This window comes from Eptesicus fuscus, chromosome 4, assembly GCF_027574615.1.
Source record: "Eptesicus fuscus isolate TK198812 chromosome 4, DD_ASM_mEF_20220401, whole genome shotgun sequence".
NCBI lineage: Eukaryota > Metazoa > Chordata > Mammalia > Chiroptera > Vespertilionidae > Eptesicus > Eptesicus fuscus.
The window spans coordinates 57976828-57992617 of record NC_072476.1 but is presented as its reverse complement, the minus strand read 5'-3'; the positions used below and the strand labels follow the sequence as shown (position 1 = coordinate 57992617).

The following is a 15790-nucleotide window of genomic DNA, read 5'->3' as shown; positions in this document are numbered from 1 at the left end:
GTATTTAGAGTCCATAAAATACATTGCATAACATTATTTCATACATATTTTCCATGTTGCCATCATTTTTTACTGCCACACTGTATTGCTGTACAACAATGCTTCCTCCTTATCCCTCCGGGCCCAGTTCAACCATCAGCTCCTTCCGGAAGACTTCTCTTACCACTTCTCCCTTCCCTGCCATCTGGGTTACCTATGGTCACATATGTATTACACCACTCAGCTATGTACTTTACTTAGTAATGATATGCCTTTTACCTCCGTGCTCAGCATTAGCAAAATGCCTGGTATATAAAAGATGTCAAAATGTGTTTATTAGTGAATGAAAAAAAAAAATGTGTGTAAGTGTGTGGCATTTTACCTTTATATTATACCCTTCCATAAATCAGGAGAAAAAGTGAAATTGACTGTAGATCTCGGTTTGCTATTATGTATATCTCCCAATCACTGAATTTCCAGTCCTTCCCCTATTGGGTGATTTAATTTCTAGTCTGCCTCAGCAACTGATTTCTCATTCCTGGAAACTCATAAATAATGTATTTTTGGTGAGTGGGCTTTATTTTTATACGTGACGTCCCCCAGCTATCTGTGGTTGTCTCCATTTCTCTTTGTAACACTGAAAACAATGTCCTATTCTTACTCTTAATGAGAAAAATAAGGTCTGGGTGAATCATGCATCATGGAAATGGTCAGAGCATCAGTGTGACCCACATTTCCCTCCAACCTTAATCACTTCTGTATACATTCACCATTGTTCAAAAAATCCTGACTAAAATGCCCAAAGTTTTCCATTATTTAATTAAATTGGAGATCTCCATGGTACTAACAAGAATAGTCTGAATTTATAGATGGATTAATGATAGCAATAGCCTCATTACCTTTCCTTTGTTTTAGGACAAAGACAAGAAGACTACTTCCAGCTCCAAAGCACCCAAGAATGGGGGGAAAGCAAAGAATTCTGCAAAGGTAAACAGAGCAGTTAAATATATTACAAATTAATTTAGCAGTTTTAATTAGCAGTTACAAGTGGCATTTATCCTTTTAGTCATTTAATTTCTGATTGGAATCATTTAGAATAAAAATTTAAGCATTAAACACTACCTCTCCCATGTCTTGGTAAAGAAATTGAAGTTTTAAAGATTTTTCTAAAAAAAACTGATACTTTAGAAACTTAAATGAGCATTCTTACCACAATTGTTAAAACACTACTAGAGTTGCGCTAGCTGGTTTGGCTCAATGGATAGAGTGTTAGACTGAAGGGTCTCGGGTTCGAATCCGGTCAAGGGCACATGCCTGGGTTGTGGGCTCGATCCCCAGTAAGGATTGTGCAGGAGACAGCCAATCAATGATTCTCATCATTGATGTTTCTATTTCTCTCCCTTCCCCTTCCTCTCTGAAATCAAAAGACAAAAAACACCACTAGAGTCCTATTCTCATCTAGAGAATATCGCACAAAGTACTGATGGTGTCCAATGTCAGGTTTTCACACTCCCTTCCCAGCCACACACCCCCCACCCGCAGATGGCCTTGCGTTCTACTTCAAAAAGAAAAATTGAGGTTACTGCAGAAAATCCTAAGATCCTCTTCCCACTTACCCATTGACAAACCCTCTCTCCCAGCAGTCAATAATCCACTCCCTCCAAAATCTTCAGTTTCTTCATCTCAATTTTCCTCCCTTATAGTAATTATGTTTAAGTTCTTTCATCACTCTAAAAGCAATATTCAAACTTAGGAGCCCTCTGCCTATTTCCCTCCATCCTTGAAAGATCTAAGATTTCTGTCTCCTCTTCTTGAGCTCTGCCTGAGATCAGCAGTGCCATGCTGTTAGCTATATCATTAATCTCTTAGATTTGATGCTGCCATGTGATTGAGAGTTTAGGGAATATTGGGATGCATTTTGCACCTTCACCTCTCTAAAGACCCAGGCCACCACTTCCAACTGAACATTTCCACTTGGATAACACATTGACAGTATAGGTTCATATACTGCATCTCATTAAATTGAAATTATCATCAATAAAATAAACCATTACTTTGTGTATCATTAAGGAAAAAAAAAGTCAATTTGATTATGATATGCTATTCATTGTAAGAACCATTGCAAACTGAGATATTTTAAAAGGCGGGGGGAACACCACCAGAGAATATGGTTTATATAAATTTAAGAATATATAAGTAGAATATAGAATTAGGGAAGATCTTAGAGTTTCAATACTATTGTATATCATTTTTCATGTTGCTCTCGAAAGTAGAACTAAGGCTGAGTGGAAGCTTTAGGTTCCAGTTTCAAGCTTCTCCTATTATTTAAATTATTCAAACTGTTACCAGTAAAGGAATGGAAATTGGATTAGACAACTGGACCCCTTCCAATTCTTAAACATATGATTCAGATGGTTATTACTCTGATCCCCTAACTATCATGAGAAATTAAAGGTACAGATTTAAAACCAATAGTCCAGCTACATCAAAACTCTTTACAACAAGATACTTCCAATTCAAGATAGTAACACAGGAAGAGCCTGAACTCGCCTCCTTCCATGGACATGGAATCTACAGCTATAGGTGAAACAATTTGCTCTGGGGAAAAAAAAAAAATCCAGAAACTAGCTAAGTGACTCTTACTCATTGAACAAGTGAGAAACAAACACCCACATCAAAGCAGGTAGGAGAGGCTGAGATAAAATCTTGGCATAAACCTTACCCCTAGTGTGACAACCCAGAACTTCTCCCTGAAGAGCTTAGTTTGAAGCCCACTTTTGGTGCCCGATTTTTAAGAACTGCACCTGAAAGACAAGGCCCCAAAACATCTAGCTTGGAAAGCCAACAAGGCTTGTAGCCACAAAGCTCTAGCGAGCTGATAAAACGGTCCTTTAAGGGCTTGCATGCTTGGACTCAACAGCCCAGCACAGAGGCAGCCAATTGAGAGGCGCCTATACTTTTATGAAAGAGGCTTAAATGGCTTGTCAGCCTGAAGGTTAGGCATCTAGCACAGACCTAGATGAATTACTTACCAGGGACAGAGGCTGTTGGTGCCGCCGTTGCTCTCCTTTGCTCCAGCCAGCAGGTGCCATCTTTGTGCTCATCCACTGCTTCACTGCAGCTTGCCAGCAGCTCCTGGAAAGGCGCTTGCACCCTGCTCTGGTGCCTCAATATTTGCAGCTGCTCCCAGGGGACACCTCTAGATCACCTAGTTCTGATGGCCAGTGCGACTGAACCCTTGGGGACCCACATAACTATACAGTATATTTGCATATTTTAAAAGCTGCTGCCTGAGGGTCTGGCTTCCAGTCAGCCTGAACCTAGGTCCTGACTGAGATCCTCCCCGCTTTGGAACTCTGACAGATCTCAGCACCCGCTCAGCTACCGGGGGCCGCTTCAATTACATAGGCTGCTAGGACAATCACAAAGGTTTGAGAGACAACTAATAGCTAGAACAAGGCTCAATGATAAGCTTCATCTCCTCCAGGAGGCCACGCCCTTAAGACCGGAAGAGGTGGCCGTTTTATCTAAAGCCTAGAAACCAACACTCGGTATCAGGAAATGAAGAAAGAGGAATGTGTTCCAAACAAAACAAGATAAAGCCACAGAAAATGTCCTTAACCAAATGGGGATAAGGAGTTCAAAATCATGGTCATAAAGATGCTCACCCAACTCCATGAGACCCACAGAGGAGGAAACTAGGTGAACACAGAACTTTAACAAAGAGTCAGAAAATATAAGTACCAAATACTGTAGAAGTTACAGAGCTGAAGAATACAATAATTGAACTTAAGTATACACTAGAAGGGTTCAACAGCAGACTAAATGAAGAAAGAATCAGAGTAGCAAAACGAAAAAAGATGGAAGGGAAAATGAAGATAGCTTAAGGAACTGGTGGGACAATATTTGCCTTATAGGGGTCCCAGAAGGAATAGGCGTAAACTCCCCTAACTTGGGGAAGGAAACAAACATCCAATCTAATGTTGTAAAGGTGGTAGATTGGTAACTTAAAACTAGTATGAAGGTAAAAAATAACTGTAACTACAGAAATTAAAGGATATATACAACAGAGGATGTTAAATGCAGCATCAAAAATATAAAATGGGCTGGGGGTGTAAAGGTCTGGAATGGATTCAAATTTAAGTTATCAACCTAAAACAGACTGTTATAAATATAGGTTGCCTCATGGTAAGCACAAGGCTGAATGATATAGTAGATACACAAAAAATGAAGAGAAAGGAATCTAAGCATACCACTACAGAAAGTCATCAAATCATAAATGGAGCAAGAAAAGGAACTTCAAAAGAGCCAGAAAACAGTTAACAAAATGGCCATAAGTACAAACCCATCAATAATTCCTTTAACTGTAATTCTCCTATCAAAAGACAGATTAAGAAAACAAAACAAGACCCATCTATGTGCTGCCTATAAGCGATTCACTTCAGATCTAAGGATATCCATAGACTGAAAAGTGAAGGGATGGAAAAAGATATTCCATGCAAATAGAAACCAAAAGAAATCGGGGGTAGCTATCTTTAGGCAAAATAAGCTTTAAAACAAAGACTGTTGACAGATGTCAGCATCATGGCCATGTGAGTTGTTCCTTTTTCCTTTCCCTTTCGATTTACAACTCTTCAGACTTTCATAACCGAGCACAGGTGACTGCACAGTACACCAGGATACCTGAGGGGTCCTTCCGTCTGTGCATCTGAAAAGGGGTGGATTGAACTGCAGTGGAGGTGCATAGCCAGGAGAATGGTGGCATAGTGGCAACCTTGCTGGCAGAGGAGGTGGAGGGTGAAGGAAGTGGGTGGGGATCTTCCCAGCCATGCACGCTGCAGCAAGGGGGACCCATTGCTGTCTCTGAGGAGAGACTGCAGTGATGCCTTGGGGAAATGGGGGCAGAAACGGAATTACAGCAAAAAGTCTGCCAACAGACTTCCAGGACTCCCCAACTCAAGGACGCCCCTACCGGGCCATGGGCACACCCAAAGCCCCATGTGCTAAGCATTTATCTCTCCCCACACTGCCACCAGCCTTTTAATTTTTTTTAAAGCCAGCTTATTTTCACAGGCACGCTCCCAACTTTAGCAGCAAATCAGCTCTAGTAAGAGAAACCAAAAACTTGTGCTATACAGCCAATGTCTGGAAAAGCAAAAGTATTCTAATTGCCAGTCAGTTAAACAGAATCAAAAGTAAACAAAGCATCACCTAAAGAAGAAAGGCGTTTGTTACTTCAAATGCGATGGCAGAGGCACATTTCATCGAACACTGTGAAAAAATCATAGTAATACAGTATCACGAAAAGAAAACCACAATCTTGCAACAACCAAACTCAGACATATGGAATATTATTATCTGATAATTCAAAATAGTTGCTATAAAGATATTCAACAACCTGTAAGAAAACTCAAGCCATTCAATTAACTAATGGAATAAAATTAATGAACAGAGGAGTACTTTATCAAAGACATAAAAATTGTAAAAACCAACCAGAAATTCTGGAGCCAAAGAATTCAATAAATGAGATGCAGAATACATTAGAAAAGCATTGGAAATGGGGCAGATAAGTCTGAGGAAAGATTAAGCAGTCTGGAGGATAGGAATCTAGAAATGATTCAGGCGGAAGAGGAGAGAGCACTAAGACTTTTTAAAAGGGAAGAAACCCTATGAGAGCTATCAGACTCCATTCTAAAAGCCAATGTAAGAATAATGGGTCTACCAGAAGAAGAGGGCAGAGAGTTTACTTAAAGAAATAATAGCTGAGACTTCCCAAACCTGGGGAAGGAACTAAACATAAAAATCCATGAAGCTAATAGAATGCCTTATTATCTCAATGCAAAAGACTTTCTCCAGACATATTATAATGAAACTGTCAAAAGTCAATGATAAAGAATTTTAAAGACAGTCAGGGATAAAAAGAAAAGAATCCCCATTAAGATATCAGCAGATTTCTCAGCAGAAACTCTATAGGCCAGGAAAGAATGGAATGACATATTCAAAGCATTGAAAAATGAAAATTGCCAGCCAAGAATATTCATTTTGGCCAAGTTATCTATCCTTCAGATGTGGAGAAATAAAGGCTTTTCCAGACAGACAAAAGCTGAGGGAGTTTTGGTGCTTAGGTGCTGGGAAAATATAATTAGAACTGCCTTTCAAGAAATGCTGTGAGGAGTTCACACTGAAAAGCAAAGAGAACAGTACAGTACACAAAATGTTGATTACGGTGATATTCAAAATTAGAAAATGAATTCTTAGAAAGGTGTGTTAAACAATTACAGCATAAAGGTTAAAGGAAAGAAGCATTAAAAATAAATACAGCTACTACAATTTATAACAAATTCACAGCATAGAAAAGATAATATGTCATGTTAAAAATGTAAAAGGATGTAACCTTTATAGGTGAATGAAGATAAGTTGCTTTCAGCAGAAAAAGGACTATTTTTACAATTTTTAAATAATTTTATAATTTCCCAATAGATTTTGTCTATGAATAAAAAAGAACAAAAGAACAAAGTGTTTACAATAATTATCAAGGCAAAGTTGATTATAACACACATTTCTCTGTAGTGTCATTATTCTGTCAGTAACATGATTCTGGCCACTACACACATACATACACACATGAAGGCAGTGGGTTTTCTGTTTGCTTGTTTGTTTGTAAACCGCATGGAACCACAAAAATATCTAGAGCAGAGACACAAAACAAAAAAAAATGGTTGGTAGGGGTGGGGCGAGTGAACAAATCACCATGAACAACTATCAGCTTAAGAAGGTAGACAGATCAGAAGGAAAAAGAAACAACAGAATTATAAAATAACCAGAAGGCAAGATATAAAATGACATCAGTAAGTCCTTACATATCAATAATCACCTGGATTAAGCTCACAATCAAAAGGCACAGAGCAGGTAGACGAATTTGTTTTTTAAGGACCCAACTACACGCTGCCTACAGAAGACTCATTTCAGCTCTAAAGACACACAGAGGTTCAAAATGAAGGGATGGAAGATAATACTCTAAGTAAACAGAAACCTAAAGAAAGCAGGTGTAGCCATATCAGACAAAATAGACTTCACGCCAAAAATGGTTACAAGAGACAAAGAAGGTCATTATATAATGATAAAGCAGTCAATACATCAAGAGGATGTAACAACTCTAAGGATCTATCCTTCCAATACCCAAGCACCAAAATATGCAAATACTAACAAATATTAGGGGACAGATATACCATAAACAACAACATAGTAGGGGACTTCAATATCACATTATCAGAAATGGATAGATTAATCAGACAGAAAGTCAACAAGGAAATGTGGGAATTGAGCCATACTTGAGAACAAATTGACTTAACAGACATACAAAGAACATTCCATCCAACAGCAGCAGAATACACATTCTTCTGCATTTGGAACATTCTCCAGCATAGATCATGACAAGACACAAATTAGCAAGTTTAAGAAGACTGAAATCATACCAACTATCTTCTTTTACTGCAATGGTATGGAACTAGAAATGAACAAGAAGAGAGATTTACAAATATGTGGAAACTAAACAACACTCTGAACAACCAATGGGTCAAAGGAGAAATTAAAAGGGAAATAAGAATTATCTCAAAACCAGTAGAAATGGAAATACAGCATATCAAATCTTGTGGAATGCAGCCAAAACAGTTCTGAAAGTTTATAGCAATAAGTACATATATTAAGAACTTAGAAAAGTCTCCAAAAAACCCACCAATCTAAATCTACTAGTACACCTTGAGGAACTAGATGAACAACAAATTAAGCCCAACATAGAAAGGAAATAAAAATCAGAGTGGAAATAAAATAGAGACCAGAAAAACAATAGAAAGGATCTACAAAACTAAAAGCTGGATCTTCAAAAAAAAAAAAGACAAACCTTTATTACTTATTAGGAAAACAGAAGACTCAAATAAATTAGAAATGAAAGAGGAGACATTACAACTGGTACTACAACTATTCATAAGAAAATAAGAAATTACTATCAACAATTATATGGCAACAAATTACATAATTTAGAAGAAATGGTAAAATTTCTTACCTACCAAGACTGAATCAGGATGAAATAGAACATCTGAACAGACCAATAAAGAGTAAAGCGATTGGATCAGTAATCAAAAAATTCCCAAAACACACAGACACACACCAGGACAAGATGGCTTCACTGGTGCATTCTATCAAACATTTGAAGAAGAATTAACACCAAGCTTCTTCAAATGCTTCCAAAATAGCAGGAAGGAGGGAACACTTCCAGAGTCATGTCATTCTACGAGGCCATCACTACCTTAATACCAAAACCAAATAAGGATAAATATAGATGCAAAAATTCTCAAAACATTAGCAAACTGAATTCAAGAACACATTAAAAGAATTATACACCAAGACCAATTGGGATTTATCCCTGGATGCTAGGAAAGTTCAACATACATAAATCAATAAATGTAATGTATCACATAAATAAAATTAAAGATAAAAATCACATGATCATCTCAATAAATGCAGAAAAAGCATCTGATAAAATACAGCATCCTTTCATGGTAAAAACCCTTAAACTACAGGGCATAGAAGGAACATACTTCAACATAATAAAGGCCATATGCAACAAACCCAGAGCAAACATTATACTCAGTGTAAAAAAACAAAAAACACAAAAACCTGAAGCTTTTCCTGTAGGATCAGGAACAAGAAAAGGATGCACACTCTCCTATTTAATACTCCTACTATTCAATATAGGAGGTCCTAGCTAGATCATTTAGTCAAGACAAAGAAATAAAAGATGTTCAAATTGGAAAGGAAAAAGTAAATTGTTCGTATTTGCTGGTATGGTTTTGTATATAGAAAATCCCAAAGAGTCAACCGAAAAAGTGTTGGAACTAATTAGTAAATGTTCAGGATAAAAAAAAAAAATCGACATACAGAAATCACTGGTATTCCTTTACACTAATGATGAAACGTCTGAAAAAGAAAATATCCCATGCACAACAGCATCAAAAACAATAAAACAGGAATAAATTTAACCAAGAAAGTGAAAGACTTGTAGACTAGAAACTGTGACTGCTGAAAGATATCAAAGACAACATAAACCAATAGTGAGATATCCCATGTTCATGAATCAGAGGAATTAATATTACTAAGATGTCCTTACCACCCAAAGCCTATCAATGCAATTCCTATCAAAATTCCAATGGCATTTTCACAGCAATCTAATTACTATGTATTTCTCCAAAGAAAATGAAAACACTGACTCAGAAAGATATGTGCACCCCCATATTCACTGAAGCACTATTTATAAGAGCCAAAATATGAAAACCTAAGTGTCCATCTAGGGATGAATGGATTTTTAAAACTGATGTATATATGCACAACAGAATATTATTTGTCCATAAAAAAAGAATTAAATCTTGCCATTTGTGACAACCTGGGTGGACCCTGAAGGCATTAGGCTAAGTGAAATAAGTCAGAAAGACAAATAACATATGATCTCACCTACGTGTGAAATCTCAAAGTTGCTCTTGCCATTATCTCAAATAGATTAATTTGCTTATTATTTAACTTCAGTGATAGAAAGCATATGACCAACCCTTTCACAAAAAGTAGAAAGCATAATAACCCTACATGCTGAGTGGGTTAGCTGGCCAGCAATACCCCCCATTGCAGGGAGAGGAATCACTGTAGAATGAATGAACAGTTCCATCCAAGAACACCTACATATTCTTTTCTTCAATTACCCTGGTCTTAAAAAAAAAAAAAAAAAAAAAGTCTAGAGTAAAACATTTAGAACCACTTAAGGTTATTTTTAACTTATAAACTTGAAGGTGAAGAATTCATAGTGCTTTGACTAAATAAAAAAAAAAAATTAGAAAGAACCATCTCATTTTCCCTAATTGACTACCGAGTTTTGCCCCTTTAATTTTTAGAAGCCCATCTCCCCATAAGGATCTTCTGGTTGATCAGTTTTATGATACTTAATCCAGAAAAGGAAGAGCTCTTTGATGGTTTTGCTTTCCCTTTTAGGCAAAGGAGGAAACTTCCAAGCCAAAAGCTGATGAAAAACAAACAAGTTAAAGTTCACACTATTTGGTAAGTTGGATGTTTGTTGCAAATGAGGGCAACCGTACCTTCTACCAACCTATGTGTTATAGGCGAGAGAAACTGAGTCTGCTTCTTGAGTATTTCATGTTCTCAACTATTGGCATGAAATGCACATTGCAAAATCTATAGAGTAATTCTCTGAAAAGCACTAAATGGGATGATTGTGCTATTGGAATGTTAAAAAACAATCTTATAATAAGAGCTCTTTAAAGTGTTAGGCCAGGCTCTTGAAGAAAATAACCATCTAAGTCTAATTGATGCTTTGAAACCCAATTGCTCATAATTTTGCAGATTACTGTGGCAAAGCAAAGTTAGCATGTTGTAATACCTCTTATAGTAAAATGCCCCTATGTTATTGATACCAAGACATGATGGGTGCGGAGAAGTTACCCCTTAAGGTCTGGTGGAAAGTACAGGGTTTTTGGAACCAAGGGCAAAGGAAAAGATTGACTACTTTTGGCCAAATACTATGTTTGATTATACGTTAGGATGACTCACGAGCTTGTATTGATGAGGGAATCTCTGAGATCTATCTTGAGAGCTGGACCCTTAACTTGAGAAAGAAGAGATGTTATTTTCAAGTATAAAAGCTTATAATTGCTTGCCAAACAAAGCCTAAAGGAAATAAAAATATAGATTTCTCTCACCATGTTCCACTTTTAGTTCCCATAATGAGGGAGGTATGCTGATGAGAACTACTCTTAAAGAATCCCTCCAAAATTTAAAAAAATTCTATGAATAATTCACTTTCATATTTACTTATAGGAAATTCCTTCTTGTCTCTATATATATATATATATATGCTTTTGGTAAATGTTACATTTATTATGCCTTGTAACAACAAAAATTACATACCAAAGTGGTTCACTGGATTTTTGTCTGAATTTTTCAAGGTATCTACATATAAAATCTTCAGCTGGTGGTTGGTGACTTCTGAAGAACAAAAGGCTTTGACAACAAACTTTTCTGGGTGGCTTCTAGACAGTGATCTTTGCTGCGTGTTTTGACATCCTAAACATTGGCTTGTTATTCTTTTCCCAGAAAGAAATTGAATTTGTCTGGTTCAACTGTGCTATTGTACTGAGTATTGATAAACTTTGAATTTTTAAAAATTGCCTTCAGTTGGGAGAGAAAGGAACTTTATATTTCTAAGAGATATATTTGATAGTTTCTTAAAGCCACACATACACACACCAAAAAACAACCACAACAGGAAAAACCTTTGCAAAATTTTGCACATTCTACACACAGTGCCTGTAAATCTCATTAGTAGTTTTGGTTTGCACTTAATTTGTTGTTCTTGTTAGCATTTGGAAAACAATGCTGTAAACATTCGCCAATGTTCTGATTTCTCATTACCTCTTTCCTCTTGGGCTTTTGAACTGTATTTGATGTTTCTCTGGGTTAATGTTTATAAGCCCATTAAATATTGTACATCGGGCACATATCTCCTCTCGGGCTGCTAATAATAAATTAATTGATAGGTAACCTGGACAGACCAGGAAGCACTGCACCTCTTTTCAGGTTAAACTATTTGCCAGAGGTTAGGACTTAACGCACCTTATAGCCGCGCAAAACATACTGAGACTTGAATCAAGTCAGAAGAGCAAGATACAGACTATATTTCACTGCATAGCAAGTTCCAAGAATAAAATCTACTCAGAATATTCATATGGCTTGAACTCTGTTGGTTTACTATGTTAAGCTGTGCTTCCACTCACTCTATACAAAACCTGAGCAGCAGTTGTTTGCTTAGTCTGTTGCACTGTATAGCACCTGGCTTCAGGGGAAGTTAGGTTTACCAAATACAAAACTGAACTTCTGCTTTAAAAAAAGAAATCTGGAATTTGAAAATTTGCTCCCTTCCCCCTCACGGAAACTTAAGAACTAGGCTCTGTAGTCCTGCAACTTAGAATCGTTTCTTAGATCTTTCTGAATGAATTGCTTATGAACATAGATAGCACTGAGGTCCTTGATGAGGTTTTGATAAATATTTAATTCCACTTTTACTTCCCGGTAGTGAATGCAGGAAAAGACATCAGGTACATATCATACACTGATTTGGAATTTCTTATTTCAGAGAGCACAGCCTTCCTTAGCCTATGTGTGAAGATTTTATTTATTAGGACTTAGCTGACTCCACTAAGTATATCATCACCAATACTGTCTAATAAGGAGGGAGAGACACAAAAACAGTAACACTGCTTATAATGGGCGTCAAATTTTGTTAAGACCCTCTATAAATTCTCTTTAAAAATCATGCAGTACCTATGGGATTTCAAGCGTCACCCACTTTAAATGCTCTGTCTGTCCCATCAGAGAGACAGGGCATTTTTCTATTATTCTACGTCTGGGAAATATAAGCCAGTGTTATGGTAACTGAACAGACCTCTTCAAGGCACTGACAAGAAAATACATGTTTCCTGAGGGATTTTAACTATCTAATTCTTCCATTTGGGTAGTACAAAGTGGGGTTTATTTTGTTTGTTTGTTCAAAAAGGTAAAACCTTGGACATTGACAGATGTGTTTGCAAGGATATGGCTGCAGTATTATTAACCTGATGCATATGTAGTAATTTTAAACAGCATACCAAAATCCAGAGATGTAAGAAATGCCTGTAAAAGTAAACATTTAAGGTACTCTGACTATGCTTTTTTGTTTATTAGAAATGTCTTCAAGAGTTGGATGTTGGTTAGTAATTAATGATGGCTTGAGTCAGCGTCAGCATCCAAAGCAGTCCTTTTTACCCGTCTAATTAGGAGGAAATAATGGCAAATACCTGCTTACAGGTAAATCATAACCTTTTATTACCAAACAGGTTTTGCACATTGTTGTGGCAATATTGTGTCCATTTAGGAAATGGACTTCTCCAAAAGCAACGGAAAGTAGGTTCCTCAGGTGACCAAACTGAAGACCACTATTTCCACGTTTCGTATTTCATTAATCAAAATGTAAAATACAATTAAAAATATTTTACATTCAAATCTTGGCTTTGTATGTTTTTAGACGGAAAATACCTGGGGTAGAAATGACCAGTGATTTCTGTTTCTATTTCTCAAATCATTAAACCATGCAATATGTTTAAAAATGGAATTGTAAACGCATTTAGGTTCAGAAAAGTCACTATTCCTAGTGTATGAGAACACATTTTGACGTTTTCCCTATCACATTCCTTTGTCTTGAAAATTCTGCAAGTACATTAAAAACCTCATAAAAGACTTCTCAGAGGAATACAAACAAATATTTTTAGTTTCACAATACATTGTCATTTACAGGAGACTCTGCAATGACTTATTGGCAATAGGTGGCAATAATGAGTAATTCAGGAATTGTAAACTAGGCCAAATAACGAGCAGGGAGGGGAAGCAGCACCTACCTAAGGATCAACAGCTCTCAGGTTCAACTTCAAGTGACAGGTTCCTTCTCTAGACCTGAACGTACTCTGCCGTTTCAGAAGGGACACTGTCAGTCAGGATCCCTGAGGAGTAGATGACACTCAAATTAGGGTTACTTGAGGAGGGTGTCATACAAGGTGTTGTTTTGTTTTTAAACAAAGGCAGGACAGGGATGTGTGGAAACCACAGGTACAGCCAAGACTAGTAAAAGCCAGGCTACCACTTCTCCCCTCATCCTGAGGGTAGGAGGAAGCGGTTGCTAGAACGCAGAGATGGGGAAGGCTCAGTGGGCAAAGGGGCCATCCCCAGAACGGAGACCTTCAGTGGAGGCCAGCCTGAGGCAGCCTGAAGGGACCTAGGGGAGGACACCCACCTCCTCTCTCCCACCCCAGCTCCAATCTGCCCTCCTGGGAGACTGACCACAAGCCGGAGGGCAAGGAAGCCCGAGGAGGTGACCCCACATTTGCCCCGGGGCATGGACAAAGAAGGTAGAAGCAGATCAGACATCCTGGCTTTGAGTGTGTCTATTTAATATGTATCCCACATATACACACAGATGCAAACTTAATCTTTTTAAAACATGGTATCTAAAAGGCAGATCCAAATGGTCACTGTCAGTAGTTCCCACCATTCACAGCGTTCCAAGGCGACTAACAAAACAGTTTCCGAATGACCAACACGGGAGGGAAGGGTTTGGAGACTGTGGGGCTTAAGTATAAAATAAAAAATAAGAGTAAGGTACTTTACTCCTCAGTAGTGAGGAACCCGCCACTTGGGTTTACATTGCAGGCAACACCTGTAAATGAAACACACAACAGAAATAACCCACTGATGGAAAAATTAACAGCCAGGCTTTGCACAGGACCGGTCAAATGAGTAAGAAGTTAAAGGAAAAGGAGGTGTCTTCAGGGGGGAGCCCAAACAGCCATCTCTAGTAGAAGGTATTCACATTCAACCAAATTTAGGTGACTAGAGATCACAGGAACCAACAAGGAAACGGACTGTTAAAGCAGTTCAAGATTTTGGTTTTGGAGCCACACTCTGATTTTATCAAAATTCTTATCCATCCAACGTATGTTTTCCTCAATGGTTTCAATTGTTTGTTGGACACAACGGAGCTGAGAACCATTTTCTTTCAAAGAGCTGAAGAATCCTTTTACCTTGTGAGAAAAAAAAAAAAAAAAAAAAAAAAAAAAACACGAGTTCTTAAATTTTTGCTTATTGCATTATACAAGTCCAGGCTCGTTAAAAGAAAACTGGAGCCAAAATTCCAGCATTTGTCAAAATTCTATACGGAAGGCAGTGCCAGGTGTCTGGATACGATTATGTACACAAACTTAAGCTGTATGAAATGAGCTCATGCCTCATGATGTCAAGTTTTGTGTGTGTGTGTGTTTTTTTCTCTGCAGTTTTTTAGTTTGTTCACAGTTGCCAGATTCTAAAAGACTTCACTGTTTACCACTTTATAATTAAGGTTTAATTGAGTGTGTCTGTTTAATGTGTATTCTGTTATAGACACACAGATGCTAACTGAATTTTTTAAAACATGGTATCTAAAAAGCAGAATGTGCAGAGTGTCTTCTTTGCCAAGCAAAACAGTTTCAACCACATAAGTGGAGTCTTTCTCCACGGACCTGGCCTGTGTGTTATTATAGAAACACTGTGGGGAATGGGGTTCTTAGCAAGTTATGGTGGTAATACCCCTCACTCTGCCAAGTTTTTATTATCTTAATCCACAATTCAGGTATTGTTCCCTTAAGATAAAATCCATACAAAGTTCCCCATGGCTTTAAAGTGATAAGAAACTCTTGGCTATCTCCATGAAAATATATTTTTGTTGTTTCATCACTGGGTATCGGAACCCCTTTCAGCTCACAGGAGGAATAGGCCGGCTTTGCCACACCATTGATCATTGTGCTACTCTGTTTCACCTTAAAGGGTTCTTAACCTTTTCCCATAAATTTTCACAGCGTTAATCCATCAATTTTTTATTTTGCAGACAAAAAGCAAGTCTAGACCAAGATGTATTGTTTATTCAGCATGGATTCCAGACAGTTAATTCCTTAAGAAGAAGAAAAAAAAAAAACACCACCACCATGCCATAATATCATGAGTTTGAAAATAAGAGGGAAGTCAGAATAGGTTTTTAAAAGACCAAATTCCAATTTTAAATGATGCAAGGTTGTTTTAAAATTATCCCAGTGTAACTTTCCAATGAGCTTAGAGGCACGCCCTCCTGTTGCAGCAGCCTAGAAAACACTGCTTCTCTGTCCCAAGTTGCAACTCAACCTTCCTTCCCACT

The 15790-nt window shown here is 37.5% G+C and overlaps 2 protein-coding genes across 8 annotated transcripts in view; one reads left to right on the top strand and one right to left on the bottom strand.

Moving 5' to 3' along the window:
- The window catches only part of CAST (calpastatin), a 116671-nt gene extending 105464 nt beyond the window's left edge, over positions 1 to 11207 (top strand). For all 7 annotated transcript variants that reach the window (XM_028149846.2, XM_028149854.2, XM_054715047.1 and 4 more), the window contains 3 exons: positions 895 to 966; positions 10015 to 10080; positions 10986 to 11207. In XM_028149846.2, coding sequence (XP_028005647.2) covers positions 895 to 966; positions 10015 to 10065 — 123 coding nt within the window. In that variant the 3' untranslated portion in view covers positions 10066 to 10080; positions 10986 to 11207. The remainder of the gene's footprint in view (positions 1 to 894; positions 967 to 10014; positions 10081 to 10985) is intronic.
- A 2790-nt stretch (positions 11208 to 13997) lies between these two features.
- ERAP1 (endoplasmic reticulum aminopeptidase 1) overlaps positions 13998 to 15790 on the bottom strand; it is a 37423-nt gene continuing 35630 nt past the window's right edge. The window contains exon 19 of the mRNA XM_008144525.3: positions 13998 to 14648. Coding sequence (XP_008142747.2) covers positions 14493 to 14648 — 156 coding nt within the window. The 3' untranslated portion in view covers positions 13998 to 14492. The remainder of the gene's footprint in view (positions 14649 to 15790) is intronic.